At 46.2% G+C, this 18941-nt stretch overlaps 1 protein-coding gene across 6 annotated transcripts in view; it reads right to left on the reverse strand.

The window, feature by feature from the left end:
* FNDC1 (fibronectin type III domain containing 1) overlaps positions 1 to 18941 on the reverse strand; it is a 112025-nt gene that overhangs the window by 48353 nt on the left and 44731 nt on the right. For 3 of the 6 annotated variants that reach the window (XM_013044966.2, XM_045080089.1, XM_013044964.2), the window contains 7 exons: positions 16456 to 16662; positions 11033 to 11131; positions 10166 to 10283; positions 8057 to 8244; positions 7215 to 7322; positions 4099 to 4287; positions 128 to 2848 (listed from right to left, as the gene is read on the reverse strand). In XM_013044966.2, the coding sequence (XP_012900420.2) occupies positions 128 to 2848; positions 4099 to 4287; positions 7215 to 7322; positions 8057 to 8244; positions 10166 to 10283; positions 11033 to 11131; positions 16456 to 16662 (3630 nt within the window). The remainder of the gene's footprint in view (positions 1 to 127; positions 2849 to 4098; positions 4288 to 7214; positions 7323 to 8056; positions 8245 to 10165; positions 10284 to 11032; positions 11132 to 16455; positions 16663 to 18941) is intronic. The other 3 variants (XM_045080088.1, XM_045080090.1, XM_013044965.2) reach the window with 3 other exon arrangements.

Consider the following 18941-nt stretch of genomic DNA (forward strand, 5'->3'; position numbering starts at 1 on the left):
TCTGTAAAGCTCTTAACACAGTGCTTGGACGGAGCAGAGACTCAATAATATAAAATAAAAGACTCTCAAGAATTGCTACGAACCCTTTTGAGGACCCCAAAGAGAACGTTATTAAAAAACGAATTACCTTGTCTGGCAGGGGATCTGGCCGGCTGGCGCGAGAGGGGGTTCCGGAATCTCGCGTTCATCATGCGCTGGCGCAGGGAGAGCATGGGGGTGGTGGACGAATAGACCGGAGGGGCGCGGCTGGTGTACCGCTCCCGGGCCGGGGTGCCCGTGGCGGGGCTCGGGGTGGAAGGGCTGCGCTGGGGGGGTCTGGGCGGGAGGTGCGAGGCTCTCGGGGAGCTTCCTGGCGGGGGAGGAGGAGGAGGACGCTTCACAGGAGTGTCGTTCTCGTCCTGGGGGGAGCCCGCCCTGGGGAGTGAGAGCACGATGGCAGGGTCCCTCTTGTCCTTAGCGATGTTCCCATCCACGTATTTGCTGGCCCTGGGCCTGGAGGGGGAGGGCCACTTTGGAACAGAGGGCAGGGGGTCCTCGTCCTTTCCTCCTTTAAAAAACATCGCGTCTTCACCCTCCTCCTCTGCCGAGACCGACTGCTGAGACTTAGGGGTGAGGGGCTCCCTCTCGGACGGCGCGGCCTGGGGAGCGCGGTCCTTGTTCCCCACAGCCTGGGGCCCCACTCGGCCCGGGACCCTGGGGCGGGCGTGGGGGTAGTGGCGGGGGCTGCCGGGCCTCAGCGGGGAGCTTGGGGGTCTGCGGAGGTGACTGTCGCCCGCGCCTCCTGCGTGAGCCTCCAGCTGGCGGGGTTTGGGAAGGGACAGGATGGGGTCGCTGGCCCGGGCCGGGTGTGCGGACGCCCGGGCGGCTCGGGCCTCTGCTTCTGCGCTGTCGTGGCTGTTTCCGCCAGATCTGCCCTCGGAGTCCTCGTCCCGATGGTGGGGCGACGTGGGAAGCACCCCTCGGGAGCTTGCCCTGTGGGGGGTCTGACTGCCTCTGGCCGCGTAGGGGTCCGGGAAGGAGGGCGCCGCGGGGTGGGGACGCCCAGCCTGGGGCAGCTCGGGCTTGGGTTGGGACAGCGGACGCCCCACTTCCTTGCTCGGGGGGCCGCGGGGCTGCGGCTGCGACACGGAGACCGCGGGAGAAGGCTGCCCTTCGGGAGCGCCGGCCCGGGCACCCAGCCCCTGGCCCGGTGCCGTCCTTCTGGGCACGCCCGGCCCGGGGTGGTGCTGGGACCGAGTCGCGGGCCGCCGAGCGGGGGCCAGCTGCGCCTTGGGGTCGCCGCCCTCCACACCCACTTCTGTGCTCTGTTGCACGTCCAGCGCCTTGGAGGCCAGGGATTTGCCCTGAGGATGCGCACCTGCCTCAGTCCCCGCGAATTTGGGGTTCTCCGCCAGGGGCTCCTTCCGCTGAAGGCTCGCCCCTCTCTGCGGGCCTTTCCTTAGGGGGTCCACGCCCAGGGAGGCAGGCTTCCTGGAGGAGGGAGACACGTGGTCGTTTACCACGGCGGCAGGAAGTGGCTTCTCGTCCTCCGCTTCGCTCTCTGCACCGTCTCCATGGATGCCCAAGCCTTGCCTGTGGTCCGAAGCTGGGTGAGAATTCACCCTCGAGTGGACTCGGGGGGACACGGTGGACGGCGGGGAGCTGGAGGGATGCAGCCGGGGTCCTCGGCCGCTGCCAGCCCGGCTTGGATATCTCGTATGGGCAGCAAAGGGCTTGTTTCTGAACAAACTGAAATGTCCAGAGACAGGCGGACCTGCGGGTAGCCGGGCCCGAGACGTCGGGGCCGTGGCTTCAGCCTGCCTGCCCCTATCTTCTGTGTCATTGTCACCATCCTCATCAGAGGCATCCTCTCGCTCAGAGGCCTGTGTCCTTGAGGAGAGACCAGAGGACCAGGAAGACTTGGACTGTGATGGCACACTGGACTTGGAGGCCGGGGTGTCCTGACCATCCTTCCAGCCCCTGGACAGTGGAGCCCTGGGGTGTGGTTCTGTGGGCAGCGGCCGAGATGATCCTTCCTGGGGTGGAGAAAATTTCGAGGATGAGAGTGAGGCACCCGAATTTTCCTCCCTACCCCCAAAATGGGGTGCTCTCCGCGCCGGCAACGCTGGTTTTGTGCTGTGGTGCGCAGGGCCTCTGTCCCGCAGGGCGCTTGAGGTGGCCTGGCGGCTGGGCCACAGGGCGGGCCTGGCCTGGGCGGTGCTCTTAGGTGACAGCCGCTGGGAGGCCCCGTCCTTTGGGTCCCGGGAGCCGGTGGCTGGCTCGTCCTCCCCTTGGCCCACTGAATCATTGTCAGTAGCGCTGGGGGGCAGATGGGTGGAGGGCCCCCCTGAAGGGCGGCGAGGGCTACCCTCAATGGGTGTGTGGCGAGCCGATGAAGACGTCCCTGGATGGGGGTGGGAAGACAGAGAGGAGCCACCCCGGTCTGCGCCTTCCTTTCGGGGCCACCCTGGGGTCTGCACTCCCACTGGGGTCCTCCCAGGAACGAGGACAGGGGGGACAGCTCTACTTGGTGGCCTCTGCTGTGGCTTCCGCTCTTGGGTCTCTGAGGGCAACGTTGGTGGGTCCCCCTGGGAATCCAGCTCCTCCTCATCAGTGATTTCTGTCGACTGAAGATCCAGAACTTCAGTCCTCTTAGGGTGCAGCTGGGGTCTTCTGGGCACCCCACCATTAGCCAATATTTTGTTCTTCAAGTCAAGAAGAGGGTTCTTGACGTTTCTGCCTCGGGGAGAAACAGGCAAATGAGTGTGTTTTGTGGAAGCAGGAACTTTGGGAGAAGTCTCTGGCTTTTCAGATTTCCAGTCATCTTCAGCATGGGTCTTCTGCTGCACATCGGACTTGCCGGAGCCAGCTATAATAGATTTTAAAGATTCTGCCGTCAAAAAAATTGAAAGCTGAGAAACATCAGGTGAGTATTTCACAAGCCTGGTAAAAAGTGTTGAAGATCTATATTCAAAACTAAATGGGGATGTGTTGTGTGTGATTTGCAAGTGACAGGTGAGCAACAAATCTGTAATTTTAAGGATTGCAAAAAGTTCCCTATTCCCCCTAACATGTCTGTATTTGTTTTCTCCTTCTTATTTAAAACCCCTCTAATAATGTATACATTATAATAGGGCCTGAACTCAAAAGACTCCCGGGGTAGGCAAAACATTTTATTACAGGTGCCCTACAATTTACTCTTTCCTGAGAGCAGGGTTGAATGCAGGAAAGGGTGCTGCAGAAGCGGGGAGATTTTATATGGCAGTGGGGGACCCAGAGGGAGCAAACCGCATCTATTCGAATTTTTCCACCACAGAACTGTTTAATATTGCACTATACTGTGACTCCTCACAACACACCACGCAGGAGACAACTACCAACATCTGGTGTAAATATGGGGAGGCAGAAAAGAAAACACAGTCTAGGAACCATGAGAGACTGTGGACTCTGAGAGACAAATTGAGGGTTTTGGAAGCGAGGGGAATGGGGGGCTGGGTGAGCCTGGTGGTAGGCATTAAGGAGGTCATGGAATGCACGGAGCACTGGGTGTGGTACAGAAACCATGAATCTTGGATCACTGAAAAAATAAAATTAAATGAAAAGAAATAGGAAATACAGTCTAAAAACACCTCACTCCAATTTGGGATTTTATTAACCTCCATTTTGATAGTGATCAGATAATGAGGTAATTTAAATTCTTCTGACTAGAGCTGCACTCCAAAATAATGGAATATAAACTAAAAATCTTAAGCACTATCTAGAAATTGAAGAGAGCTAGTAATTAAAAATGTCACATTACATCAGTAAAAATGTTATTTCCCTGTCATCATAAGCCCCAAATTACACAGTGTTATAAAATCAATCACATAATTAATACATTCATGTTATTGGAATATTGTAACAGTCATTCATATGACTAGAAATCAATAATCTTTTAGTCTCCGGGGAGACCAATTTCCCAATGGGCAACAAAAATATTTCAGAAATCAACAGGTAAGGGTAGCCCCCCAAATCGTCAACAAAGCAGTTCTAAATCGACGAGCATGATTCAAAGTAAGACACCACATTTAGCAGTAATGAAGAGAGACAGAGATAGAGCCACAAACACACAATGCTTACTTGTTGGCATAGCGACAATGAAGGCTTTGGAGTGAGGCCCCAGTCCTCTCCTGTTTGCGGCCCGGATTTTGAAAAGATAGCGTTCCCCAGGCTGCAGACCATCCACTAGGGCAGAAGTAGTCTCTCCAGGATAGGTGAGGGACTTTGCTCCAAATGGTTTGAGAGCCGGGGCGTATGAAAGAATGTATTCTGAAATGATTTGGCAGACGGTTGGAAGGAGGAAACTGAAAACAGTCCTGTGTCCAGCAGACAGACTGTATGGGCAGGATGAATTAGAACGTGCATTACTAAAATTAATACTGTAGCAATGCACGCCAAGTCGGCAGCTGGAGCGTAAAGACACAACGGACGGTGAACTAACATCCATTCAGGCTACGACACAAGGCCACAGAGTGAATTCTCGGGCAGATTCCCATTTTTTGGCAAATTAAACATATGGAACCCAGGAGGCCAGTCTTCACACAACGGCCAAATCTACTTACACTGCATTGGAGTTTTTCTTCATTGTGCTTATTTAATTTACTAATTTACTCTGTCAGCATTAATATATCCTGAGTAGAAGAACCCATGGAAGATTTAAATGACAATGGTCAGAACTGAATCGCAAGAGCTACCAAGACCTCAAGGAGTCTCGGAATATTAATCTGGGCTATTTTGCATTAATCCCATATATGGAGTATAATTTCCCTTTTGGAGGAATTACAATCCTGACTCAATATACCTAGGTAAGGATATTTCACAGTATTTAAAACTGTAAGGAAAAGTTGCCAGTTCATAGATTTATGTGATGACTAATGTTTCCATCTCCAATCACTAATATTTATGAACATGTAATGCACTTGAACTTTGAAAATCAGAGCAAATTCAGTCCAAGCAACTAATATTGTTGTATGGCTTCTATGGAAATGCTGTACCATAAAGAAGCCATGTTTTGAAGCAGAATTTCCACCCTTGACTAAAAACTGTCATGCCTCTTTTCCTCTCAATGTACTCAAGACTTACAAAGTTTATCAAATTAATGTGAGTAGGAGCTAACCACAAAAAATCATCTGAATCACAGAAAAACCAAGCAACTGTCATACTATCTTTCTCATATCTAGAGAAGCACAGAAGACCTTTCCTCTTCCCTGAGAGCTAATCTTTAAAAAGTACATAAGCCTAAAAACTTCAACCAAAAAGGTCTTTGCAGCATTTTTCTGGAAAAAAAAAAAAAACAAAACACCCCACATTCTTTTCTTTTTGAAAATGAACAAACTAGTCATTTGTGGTGGTCAAAAGTAAAAATTAAAAGAACCCGCTGTCTATAAAATTTGGTAATACAGGTTTTTGTATGAATTCAATTCATCTGGAAAAAATGTAACCATGTCAAACTATATTCTTCCATTGTGTTTTATATTTGTCGCACATATAACTCCCCAGTGTGATTATGAATTTCAGGCCCACCATCACTCCTTTGTGAAAACTGCCTAAGCAGAGCTAAGATTCTTGAGTTCTTTTGGACACAAAAACTCAGTAGCTGTTACACTTTTTGAAAATATTTCATTGACTACCAAGGAGGTTCATTCGCCAGAGAGCTATAAATATAAACTAAGATGTGGGAGAGGGAAAGAAAGCAAATAAGTAGCATGATAATAAAGTCATGAAAGGAGCAACAATGGACTTTTTTATAACTAATGAAAGTCATCAGCCAAAAATGTCTTTATGCAATTTTCAGAATCCTTGCCAGCATCATGACAAACTGTCATAAAAAGGATGATTTAAAGGACCAACTAAATATTTCTTCTCTTCATTTGCTTCTCATTTATTCCACTGGGAAAAAAAAAATGAGCAAGAATACTACAATATATTCTTTAAAATCTCCAAGCAAATGAGAAAGCATTAGGTTTAGAAACTACTCCCCTAGGGGCACCTGGGTGGCTCAGTGGGTTAAGCCTCTGCCTTCAGCTTGGGTCATGATCTCAGGGTCCTGGGATCGAGTCCTGCATTGGGCTCTCTGCTCTGCAGGGAGCCTGCTTCCTCCTCTCTCTCTCTCTCTCTGCCTGCCTCTCTGCCTACTTGTGATCTCTGTCTGTCAAATGAATAAAATCTTGAGAAAAAAAATAAAAAGAAACGACTCCCCTGCCCGTGCCTCCCTTAACTTCCATTGTTCCACCTTCACAGGTCCTCAAAGATAACTGAGCTGTCTTTGAAAGTTGAATACAAGAGAACATTTCAGCTTTTTCAATTAAGAAATTCTCAAAAGAGGTTAGTAGATAATTTTCTCAATTTCTTTAGCCTTACACAAACCTTTCATAGTTTTTGGACATAGATGTAAGTTGTCTTCCAAAATCAAGCAATAGTATAATGTACCCTTACGGCACATCTGTATATGCGATGTCGGGGGGAAACCACCATACAGCCTTCTCAAGTGTCTCTGAAAACACTTCTGAAAGGTTCTTGAATGTTTTTACACCAAAAAGAAGTAATTTGTGTTTTTATTTCATACTCTCAAGAGATTATTTTTAAATTTAGCTGTGAATATTTTATTCTATTTTAATTTGGTTTCATCTTTGGTATTTTTTTTTTTTCTGTTTTAAAGTCACATTTTTCCTCAACCAAAAAAAAAATTTAATTAAAATCTGACAAATAGGAAAAATTCCCTTTTTATTTAATTTTTACTACTTTTTTTTTCAAACCCATTAAATACCTATGGTCTCATTCAAGACATCTGTGGTCCCACAGGGTTTTTACTTATTCCCACATTCCGTACTCTCACTGGTACAATGAGAAGATCCATAGAATGAAACACAAGGCTGTCATTTGCATGGGTAAAGGTTATGATGTCACACCCATACAATTAAAAACACCCCTCCTGATAGCAGCACCGAAATAGCTGTGGATAGGGAAGATGAAAAGTCATCTTCATGAGGACCTGGATCCTCCTGACAATGAGACCCCTACATGAAATAGCCTTGTTCGTTGGGTTAGCGCCCCATACACATATGTTGCTTCCTATTGCTCTCGTGGTCACCAAGCCTGCTGTTAGAGCTGGTGTTGATCAGAGGCAATGTACACATCTCTATTTGGAGTATGTCTCTTCTGTGTGCACTCGATACCTTAAATAATGAGGTTCCTACCTTTCACTTTCCCCTCGGTCTCAGGCAGCGCGTCCCAAGCTACAGTGACGGCGGTGGGCTTGCCGTTGACTGGCCAGACATTTAAGTTTTCAGGAGCTGTTGTAGGAGCTACAAAGGGACAAGGACCCAAGGTTTAAAAATGCTCTTATGGATATTTTATAAGTAAGGGACATACGGTTCCTGCAAATAGATTTTTCAGGGCAGCACTACTATGTTCATTGTTAATATACATGATAGAAAACTCCACCTTGTATTACTCTTTGTGCAATATAGTGGTTATGTCAGTGCTACTGACTCATGAAGTGAGTTCAGACATATCTAGGGAAATGCTTTTAGAAATTCAGAATATCTCTCATTGATGAATCTTGAAATATATAAAGAAGATTATAATCCAGTTTGAACTTCTTTTTAATAAAACTTGTAAAGACATCATTTAAAAAAGAAAATAATTGATACCAAGTACAATTCTCCCCCAGAATCAAACGCAAGCTCAGCCTCAGGGAAGAAGATTCTCCCTACCCTCCCTGCCCCCCATGCATTACCCAGGGGCATGCACACATCCTGTGGTGATTTGTAATTATGCTCTATTCTGGGATGTACTAAGCTCCACATGTCAGGATAACATGCTAATGAAGACGGCCAGTGAAGGATAAATGTGAGCAACAAGACCTGAACTTCTTTGCCTCAGTACCTAGAAACACATCCCAGATTTAGGGTTAATGCTACTTTTTAAAAAATGGCCCTGCTGGACTTTATCACCATTGGTTTCTTAAATGATCCCTAAATCTTATTTTCAGGGCAATTCCCAAATGGAAGATCCAAAGGCCATTTTAAATACAGACCAGATTCTGGTGTTCTCTGGAAGACAGATGTACTCCATTTGCCGTCTCTTTCACCCTGTGAAATACGGACTGCAAATTCATACATGGTGTCTGGAATCAGGTTCTCAACCAACACGCGTCTGTTGGAGGTCTGCTTGTGGTCCCACCTTGCCAATTCCCCCTTTTCTCGATAGCGCACAGTGTACTGTCTATAAGGAAACAAGGCAACCGGTTGACCAATTCTCTGCAACTGAACGCTAGGTTCCTTGCTATTCTTCCTTCCCCATGAGTAATAACTTTGGGAGGCAAGGAGAGAAATTAAAGAGGACAAACATCTACATTTTTTGACTATGTTATTAAGTCAAAGAATTTACTCTTAAGTTCCAGGAAAGGTGTCTAAAGTCAGCCAGGAAAGATGGAGCTTAGTGTCTTACAGCTCCAAGATAAAGAAGGGACGGGACAGAAGAGGGACAGGTTTGACCAAGCAGGTGCCTTCTGAGGGATGTGTGTGTGTGTGTGTGCAGACATGTGGTGTGAAAAAAGCAAATATGAAGAACTGAAACAGGTCCAAGGTATCTTGGTTCTCCAGAAAAGACAGACAAGAAGATTCACTTCATCCCAAAGCAGGCATGTTTTCTATAGGTTCAGGGGGAAAGGCAGCATGTGGTTTTGAGTAGAATTATTACCATGAGAAGAGCAAAAGTGTGTAATAAACAGAGCAGGATAGAAGAGCTTACAAAAGGAACTCTACTGTATGATTATCAGGGAGAGAAATGCTAGGAGCAAACATGGTAGTAACGGTCCCAGACAGAAGACATCCTCCACACTCAAAGAGCTGCAAACTCCATCTATTGTATTCCTTTGCCAAGAAATGTTCTTTGCAGCCACTTGGCAGTAGAAAGCATCTGAAGCATTAACAAGGTGTTATTTAATAAGTCAAGATAAGACTTCAGTTGCAGACACAGCCTTCCAATTAATACAAGAGTCTTGCTAAGAAAACTCAGGCCCTTTATCATTTTGATCAAGATACTGGGAATCAAAGTCCAGTGGTAATCAGGAACAAAATGGAAGACAATCACTATGAGCTTTCTCACTTTCTTTCAAATGAAGCAGATGTCTTTTTCTTTTTCTTTACTAACAGACAGTAACAAAAACTGTATATAATACAAATAATGATGTGTGTGTGTGTATAAAGAATAAATATATATAATAAAAATATAAAAATATATACATAAAATACATATATAATCGCAGAATTATACTCCATTCATTTTTTTAAAGGACGTTCACTTTTCTTGGTTGTAGATATGTTCAAAAGTTAATATATAGGGTCCTAAAAGTTAATATATAGAAATCCTGGCCTTTTCTTGGTAATATAAACTATTCAGTAGTTTAACAATAAAATTTTGATGTTTATATTAATCTAGCACTAACAAGGAATGGTGTTCACCAATGTTTTTTAAACACAAAGATTACTTTAATCTTATGATTGCTTTTTCTTCTACTGCTATTGCAAATCAGTATAAAAATCTGAGCGGCATAATATCATGAGCTATTATAATATCTAATATTATCAAAATATCATTATGAGACAAAACAGTGCCTTCTGCTATGCACAAATGAGCTAGATATAAGGCAATTCAGTGTCTGAAGAATGAAGAGCTACGGTGTGCAAGGCCTTTGACAAATGTCCCCTTCTCTACATAAAAATCCTTGCTACTGTCACCCTTCCTGGTTAACAGGAGGAAAGGTAAGACTCCTCCTAAAGTGGGGTCACATCCTCTGCTCACAAATAGATCACAGTGAGACAAGGCAAAACCCACATGGGGCGAAGAAAGAAAACGGAATCTAGGGAATTTCCAGACACAAGACAAAACTCTGAACAAGTGAAAAGTGAGGTCCTGCTGTGTGCATTACACACAAGGCCCTGGTCATATCTGATCTGAGGAAAATGTGTGACGGCACCCGAGACTAGCTAGATTGTCATAGAACAGTCTACCACCCAGCTACAGGAGAGTCCAGCACTCACATGTCAGAAGATACGGTCATGCAAATAAACACATGTCTCTTAAGGACCAGAAATTCACATCTCTCATACTAAAACAAAGACAAATAAATAAGGGAAAGTACCTTGATGCAACAACTTTCTTTTGTTTTTCCAAAACAGGATCCACCCAGGCTACAAGCACGGATTGGGATGACATGACCCGGACATTGATGTCTTCAGGCACGTCTAGTTCATCCTCTTCTGAAATGACAACGGGACATGTTAGAGGTTATCTCAACAAGAGGATCTGCCCTATAATCATAAACAAAAATGATAATATAGAAATATACATAATTTAGTATCTGATCTGTCAGATAAAACTGTAATCACAGATAAAGTGTGAATTCCTGAAAATAATCATGCTGCAGATTGCCTCTTTAAATTAAGGTGCAGGACCCAGAATAGGTATGTGGAATTTGTTAAGATGTAGTATTTTAAAAATCTGTGAATGGATGTAGGGGAAAAAAATCCCTTGGTAAATGAACAATGGTCAGACTATGAGTAAGCCTCTACCACACTCTTCTCACTCTTCTCAATGCTACGTTTAAGAGATTTGGGCTAAAATTAAGTATGAGGGCAGATATTGCTCACTGCCCCCTCCACACAGACTCTCATTTCTCTCTGTTCATGGTCTGCTACCAAGGGCAACTGATGTGTGGGTTAGACTGTGACTGTAATTGGACCAAATGCTTGGCCAGTCCTACAGCGGCAAATCTGTCACACGGGGAAGCCATTCAAAATACACAGAGAAATATACTTCCTCAGACGAACATGCTTATCTCTGAGTATAAATGAAACATGCTCGTGCCCGAAATGTGACCAAGCCGGTCCCGAGGTTTCCTTCACACTCAGTGACATCCAAGTGATTTGCCACTTATGCAGCATCATTTGGAAACAACCCGGCATCCACACAGACCAGGACGTGAGCAGGTTCGTCCTTGGAAACGTACCTGAAATCTTCCGTTTCGTTAGGGCAGCCCTGTAGACAGGCTGACTCTGCCCCTGTGAGTTCATGGACTGCAGGGAGACCACATACACCGACTCCGAGGCTGTGGACCAACCGGCAATGGGTGAGGCTCCGCGCTTGGCTTTCCGGGACGCACACCCTCTGTGTCCGCATCCCCAACCCACAGCCCCACTCCCTTCCCATCTCGTCTTTCTGGAGCATTCCAACTTCTTCAGGATCATTAAAGATGAGACCAAGAACATTAGAAAAATAGGCTCAAGAAAAACACTATCGTGTGAGAAAACGTGGAAGTGATCATTACCTGTAATTCTTGAGAAATGGGTTTCTATTTCCTCAACATTGAAGAAAGATGACCGATGTTTAAAAAAGAAAACAATAATATAGTTGCCCACAGAATCCCCCCAACTTCTTTTTACCTCCAAATAGAGAAGAGGGCTCACTCTGGGCTTTTATCTGTCATCACAAAGAAGGGAGCAAGACAAGAAGAGTGAGTGTACCAGGTTATCAGTGCAGAGAGGATGCTGGGCCCTTGGAAACTGAATTCCTTAGAACTGAGCCTCCGAAGATTTGCTAAGAGCAAATGTCAGAGTTCAAACACAACCTTTATTTCTAGATTGTTCTTTCAGTTAGTTCCTTCTACGCCACACTCCAGTAGTACCTAACCGAATCTAAACTTGAAAACTATTAGGAAAAAAATTACAATGATGAAATAAAACTTGTAACTCTTGAGTACCATGAAATCATAAAATCTGGGATCCAGATGAAACCTTGATTAAATTCCAATTTGGCCTTCTACTTTATAAGTAAGGACATAAAGCTATGAGAAAATCGATTTGCCCACAGTCATGCCCCTAAGAAGGACTCAGAATCTTCTCTGAATCCGGAGTTTCTAATGCCTAACTCCCAGCTCTATTGACTGAGTTTCCAGTAACGGCCTTAATTAGTTTAAGAATAAAAATGAAGCAATATGATATATTTCTTTTTTTTTTAAATTTTTTTGAGATAGAATGAACACGGAGAGGGCAGGACGCAGACAGAGAGGGAGAGAGAGAGAGAATCTTAAGCAGGCTCCATGCTCAGTGTGAAGCTCGGCATGGGGCTTCATCTCACCACCCTGAGATCATGATCTGAGCCCAAATCAAGAGTGAGATGCTTAATGGGCTGAGCCACCCAGGCTCCCTAGTATGATAGAGTCCTAGTCATACACCATCAGGTAATACACCATCGGGTAATACACCATCAGGCAATTACACCGTCAGGTAATACCTAAGCAAAACTTGCAGAGATGACAGAGATGCTAGTGAGAACCTGTAACACTGGGGACTCTGTAACACTCGGGAACTCTGTAACACTCGGGGACTCTGTAACACTCGGGAACTCTGTAACACTCGGGAACTCTGTAACACTCGGGAACTTCAGGCATTGCAAACTCTCACAGTAACGGGAAAATTAACCCTTTGTTTTTGCAAACAGCATGTCAGTTAAACATAAAAGGAGATCAACATTCAAAAACCTCACACAGAGCAACTTATAAACTGCAATAGCCAGTCACATTTCATGGGAAGGGGATATTATTTGACAAACTTTGAACAGCCTATCTCTCTCTCTCTCTCTCTCTCTCTCTCTCTCTCTCTCTCCACACACACATACATACACACACATAGGGCAAATGAAACTCATGCTTTGATGAGTAAACTATTATTTAGGCTAAGGTTCTGACATGCTACCACCGGATTTTGAAATATATGTTTCATAAAAGAGAAAAATCAAGCTTGTAACACTGGGATTCATAGAGCATCAAACTAAGCTTCCAAAAAGAGAAGTCCCATAGGATGGTTAATTTCTTGGTGCTACTGACAAAGGAAGCAGCCAAAGGTCAACAAAGAAAAACTCTGCCATCTAACCTCGCAACCAAGGAACACATAAAAAGAAACTTAAAAAGCAGTGTGCCATCATTTATCAAGAGCCCCCAAGAAATGAATAATTTCCCGCAACTGATGTTTTTACTTATTTGTGATGTATTTCTTAAAGTTCCTAGATTGTTGTTAATACCCAGATTCTTGACTTGCTAGCTCTCTACACTAAACCTGGCCTGAGATTACCATGAAGTAGAATAAACCAGAAGAGTCCACGTGTCTGGTTCTGGTCTCGGCTGGGCTGAGTGTGTCACGCCTGCCCCTCATTTAGTCCCAACAAAAGCCCCATGAAGAAGCTATTCTCACAGTCTCCTCTTTGCAGATGAGAAACCAGGGGCAGGGGGATGAGATGACCCAACCACAGTCATGGACAAGGTGTTAGGGCCAGTGTGACGCCAGGATTTACTACAGCAGGTGAGGGAGGAGGCCCCAGAGCCAAGTGCTGGTTATGGAGCAACAGTCTCTTTTTCACAGAAATAACGAAGACTCACTGGTACAATAACACACTCCGTTCTGCGCCCCTGATTATTGGTACTCTGGAGATAAAATTTCCAAAATGACCCCAGCATCATCAGCCCAGTGCCCCCTGACGCCCCAGCCACCACCAGCGCCCCTTGTCAGAGCCAGTGTATCGGCTCTGAACTTGGGACTGTCTGTCATAACTTCCTGAAGGCCCCACACTCATGCACTACTCCTTTAGTACTGTCCCGCTCCCACGTGAGTCCGGGCACTTGCTGTGTCCTTTGGCCTCTGTCTTCCATTGCTGTCCATGCTCCCCTGGATGGGCTTGGCCCGCGGTGCCCACCACACCACTTCAGGCCCCCCCATGCCTACTCTACGGTTTCTGCTTTCACGACACTCTGTCTGGGATCTGTCTCTGTGAGGGACTGCTGGGGCCCCGGTACCCCAAGTGGCCTGACACGGAAAACATCTAGTCACATGTGCTTTGTGAATGAGTGGGCGGGTGGGACTTTTGCTGACAGGACCCCACCTCTCTCCAGGTTTCCTTGACCGTTCTCTGTGGGCACCACGCTCTCAATGGCATCTCGGTCATAAACATAAGTAAAATCCTACGTAGGAGAAAATGAGGACACTGGCCTCCCATGACACAGCAGGTCCAACTGCAACATCCCCTCCTGGAACTCACAGCATCCTCCCCATTATGATAGAGCAAGTGTCCAGGGAGACCTCTTCTTCTTCTTGGCAGCCTCATAGAGCATTGGTGATGGCAAGTCCAACACTTTTTTTTTTTTTTTTTTTGGTGAAAATTCCAAAGCCAAAACGTCGTGGAGGCGTAGGAGGCACCGTCTATAAGGCTGGGACCGGAGCCCAGCCCTGACCTCAGTTCCCACATTGGTTCAAGTTCAAAAAGCAGAAAAATCTGTCTGTTGCCCTTGGATGAGCCAGGGGTCCCTACCAAGCAAATGAAGAGACAGCAGCACCAGTCAGGTGAGAAACTTGTTCGCACTAAACCAGGTTTTACTGCATGGTATCTATGAAGGACTCAGAACAATGAAAACTTCCCACTGGAAACACGCTGCCCTGCAGCCTCGGGAATGCAGAAGGAGTGACTCCCCTGCTGCTGATACTCTGGGTAGAATCTGGCCCATTTCCCCTGAGGAGTACACTTATTCAGGGCAAGGGGTAGGTTTGGGAATGAATGACCGATGCGTCTCCAGATGACGGGGCCTCTGGCTCTAGGTCTCGCTGCTAATACTGAAGTCTCAAAAAACACGCTCAGCTCAGATGTCTCCAGTGCCTTCTACGATCCCACGTGGTTTCCGGTGGCACTGGAGAAGAAAGGTAGCTGGTCTTTTTGTCGGGGGACTGTGGAGTCTGAGTATTGAGAAGGTTTGTATATTATGCCCAGGAGAACACCCACCAGAATTGTTTAAGGGTCTTCAGCAGGTGGCTGAACAGACAGCTTGAATAGGACAGTGACTTCTTGGTTATACCAGAAGGGAATGTAGCGTGGCTTCCACTAGTGTCTCTAACCAGCTCAAACCAGCCCCGAACACGCCTGCCATGTGGCCCACGGGGTTGGCCTTGGGAGTCCTGAGGAACTCGGAGCTTCTTGTCCAAATTCCAGAATCTGTGGTCATGCCTTGAGCAGAGGGGATTGTGTTCCCGGAGCACCCGGGGCACCTGGGGCCAGCAGACCTTCTTCCCACAGGCAGCCCTGGTCCCACCATCACCTGTCTCACCAGGCTGTTTCCTGAGCTCCAAACTACTGGTCATCACTGCTGCAAACCTAGAACCCTCACTCTGGCTTCCGTTTCTCTACTTTGTCTCGCCTGTCTCATTTCCCGCCACTTGCCTGTCCATAAGTCTGACAAAGACTTAAGGAGGCAACACGGACACCACTGCCCTCTCACCAGTGACTCTGTTCATAGCACAGACCTTCTGCTCTGTGCCCTTCTGGGCTCCTCTGCCCGGAGCCGGCTCTCCTTCCCACCTCCAGCCCATCTCACCGATAGAGGCCCGGCCCGGCTGGCATCACCAAGTGAAGAGATCACCAGGTCCTACTGGAGTCTTCTGGGAGCGTCCAATAAAGAACCCCCCTTCCTCATCCAAGCACTGATCCAATTTGGAAGAGACTGAAGAATAAGCAGTGGGGCCAACATATTTGCTGCTGGCACCGGCTATGTTGGAGATCATGGGGCAAGCATGCTTTCTAGTATGAGCGGCAGAACCGCCAGGCTCTGCTGCCCAACCCTAGGCCCTACGTGACCTGTGCCCAGAGGAACTGAGTAGATCGTGTGCTCTCTCCAGTCTGGCTTCCCTGTGGGAGGAGAACACACAAAGGGGCAACCCACGCTTCCCCGGCACCTCCCGCCAAACTCCTCCGGTCAGCCAGGGGGTGTGAGCAAAGGGGGGAACAGCAGGAGTTTGCAGCGTCGCCTTGCTCGGACTGCGGCCTCCGCCACTGTCCAGACCTGTCAGTGAGTGAGAGCATCCAAGGTCAGGCCTCGACCCAAGCTGGAACCATCTCTCCCCATTCCAGCAGACGTTCCCATCTGCATCCCAGGGCCACAGCTTCCTTCACACAGCAAGGGTCTGCAAAGGAAGAAGGCGGGCCCGGCGTGCAACTCTATCAGCGGCCACATTTCATCTTGAAAGGACCCAAGGTCCAGTGTCCTGGGAGCTGAGACAAAGCTTGAAAGAACAAAATGGTGAAAGCAGAGACAAGATGCGAAGAGCATCAGCTTCCCTCCCACGTCCAGGGTAACGGCCCGGCTCAAGGAACTGGTGCTGAGATGAGGCAGCAGCTGAGGCGCACGTGGGGGGCTCGCCCTGCCACTAACCGCAGGTTGAAAGAAGGAAGACACGGAGGACGGACAGAGCAAAGAGCACAGTTAGTCATCCTCACACCTGGAAAGGGAACAGCACTGCGTCTCAAATACAATCTTCGCTTACGAACGAGCTTCTAAACATTGACGTGACGGCAAAGGTCACCAACACATCGGATACCGTATAACGTTGAACTCACCCAGTTTTTTAATTTCGTGCGTCCGCTCATCCCTCGTCAGTGGGACATAATTCATCTTCCGGCCACTTTCTCCGTAGCCCAGAAGAAAACCCCGTGATCTGCGTGGACTCTTGGCTCCCGACAGGCGCGGTGCCTTCCACGCAACGGAGAGCCGGTCGTCTGAGGATCGGACGCGGACACGCAAGGGCTTGTTTGGCACTTCCTTTTCTTAAAGAGGACATGACACAGAAATTATTACACAGTATACCCCTAAGAGTGAACCGCTGAGTCCGTAAAGTCTGTCTAAAGACGGAGCAGCAACAATTAGCAGCTGGGCTCAAAACATCCATTTTTGGTAAACCAATGCTAGTAGGAACACTTTTCCCTCCAGGGTATCAACACTCGATGCACCCGTTCCTCCCCGCGCTTCAGACAGAGAGGTCTCAAGAAGTCATTTTGAGGCTGCCAGCCAGAAATTTTGGATGTTTTACAACGTTCCTTCTTGTCTATTTTGCCTTCTTAAGGCCAAAACTGTATATTCTCTAGTGAGAGCCAAAGGTCAGTGTAAAAATAGAGCAAACACACTTGTGCATTATTTCTAACAGTCCTTTCCTAAGCACTTTCCACTCTAAGGTTGAAAAGACAGGCTTTCCTTGTTTTTACAGGAAATCCCTAAGAGTGAAATGCTAACTGGTTTTTGTGTTTTACCTTGGTTTCTCTGACACGGCTGTCTTGCCCCTCCAGACAGACAGAGCAGCAATCCCCAGTCTCTGTTCTTTCCTTGTGAAATCGATGTCTAGAAATCCTCTTGCTAAATGAGCAATCTCAAGAGACACCCTGATTGTTAACTTTTTCAAAGCAATGCCTTCTGTGGACCAATACTTAGTGTTCAAAGTCTTGCTTTTACATCAATTAAGAGCTGATAAGTTTGGCAACAAGGCGGGGGCGGGGAGGGTGTGACGACCACACTGCCCGTTTGGGACATTAGCCGCACTCTGGCCCTGCACCAGGGATACAGTTTGGCTAATGAGCATCTCTCCACCTACAGAAGCCAGGTACTTCCCAGGCATTATTCTTCATTATTGAATAATAATAATAATAATAATAATAATAATAATAACAATAATAATTGGCCTTATTATTAGTCAATTCTCAACTAACTTTTTAGACTAGAAAATTCCCAGCTAAGCAAAGACATAAAAATAAAATCTAATGTCTCAAGTTAGTGTCAACTTCAAGAATGCAATAAATCAATAGCCATTGGAGATGGTTATTCTGAAAAGTCAGACACACAGTGCCCATGTCTTGACTCTAATCAAAAGGAATATCCTTTAGTACATGAGCTGGAGATTACCTACTCAATTATTGGGCACCCCCATTCCTAAAGGCGTCTATAAGAATACCAGGTTATGGTTCAGTAAATACTTTTCTCTATATGCAAAATGGTCATTATTAAGATTTTTTGATTTTGACCCAAAAATGCAGCCAAAGGACTAACTACATAGAACTTGCCTTTACAGCCTGGGGTCATGAGTGTAACCACTTTCCGTAGGGTTCTACTAAACTGATTTCAGTTTTGTTCCAAGTTGGAGGTAAGCTCTCAATTTCAAGGACTAGCCTCGATAAAAGTTAAGGACCATCAAGTAATTACGGAAATGATAACTGCACTCATTTATATAGTTCAAAAGAAAATAATTTGCCAAACTGTTCAATACTGATAAGCCAGCTCATTAATGGCACAGCACGGAGTAACTGTATGAGTTCCTACATTAATCCTATGACCTGGTAGCTTATATGCATTCTCAATGGGGATCTCTCATTCATAGCCTTAATAATGTGGTGCCCATGTTCCTAGAAAGGTCCAGGCTACTAAAACTTATTAAGTGTTTGAGTTGTCCACAGGTGACTGTGTCACAGAGGTGAACAGGAATGCCCTTTGTCAGCATTGGTCACTGATGAATAGACCTTGTGTAGGGCCTGAGGGGGAATTTTTTTAAATACTGAGGGAAATGTCTCATAAAAACCACATATGAGAAGCAAAATCTGGATAACGAGCAGTATGTTTAGTCTCATTTATCAACAACAGTGTTTTGGTTTGTTTTTAAAGTTAGCAGATTGGCAGAGGACTTTCATTAGAACAAAACACATAACCAAGTTGACTTTCTCAGTGATAGTGTTTGTGCCTTTTTCAGCTTTGTGCAAAGGCACAAAATAGACTTGACATGAGCCATGAGCAGGGCCATAGAAGTCAAGAGAAAATTTCACAGGAAGCAAAAACCTTTGCTTCGTTCTGTCTTTACAGCTTCTAAGTCACATTCCCCTTTATGTGCCTCCAGTACAAACTGTCACCACATGCACAAAATTCAGTTTCAACAGAAGACCCTCCTGTGAGTGATGACATAGATTCCCTGAGGGTGAGCCACCTGAGGTTGGGGTTTGATTTCATGGGGTTCCCAGCTTTGGACAAGGGTCGGTACTATGTTTTTTTAAAAGCTTATAAGGTGAAA

Source organism: Mustela putorius, unplaced genomic scaffold, assembly GCF_011764305.1.
Source record: "Mustela putorius furo isolate JIRA1106 unplaced genomic scaffold, ASM1176430v1.1 tig00000450_pilon_pilon_pilon, whole genome shotgun sequence".
NCBI classification, from domain to species: domain Eukaryota; kingdom Metazoa; phylum Chordata; class Mammalia; order Carnivora; family Mustelidae; genus Mustela; species Mustela putorius.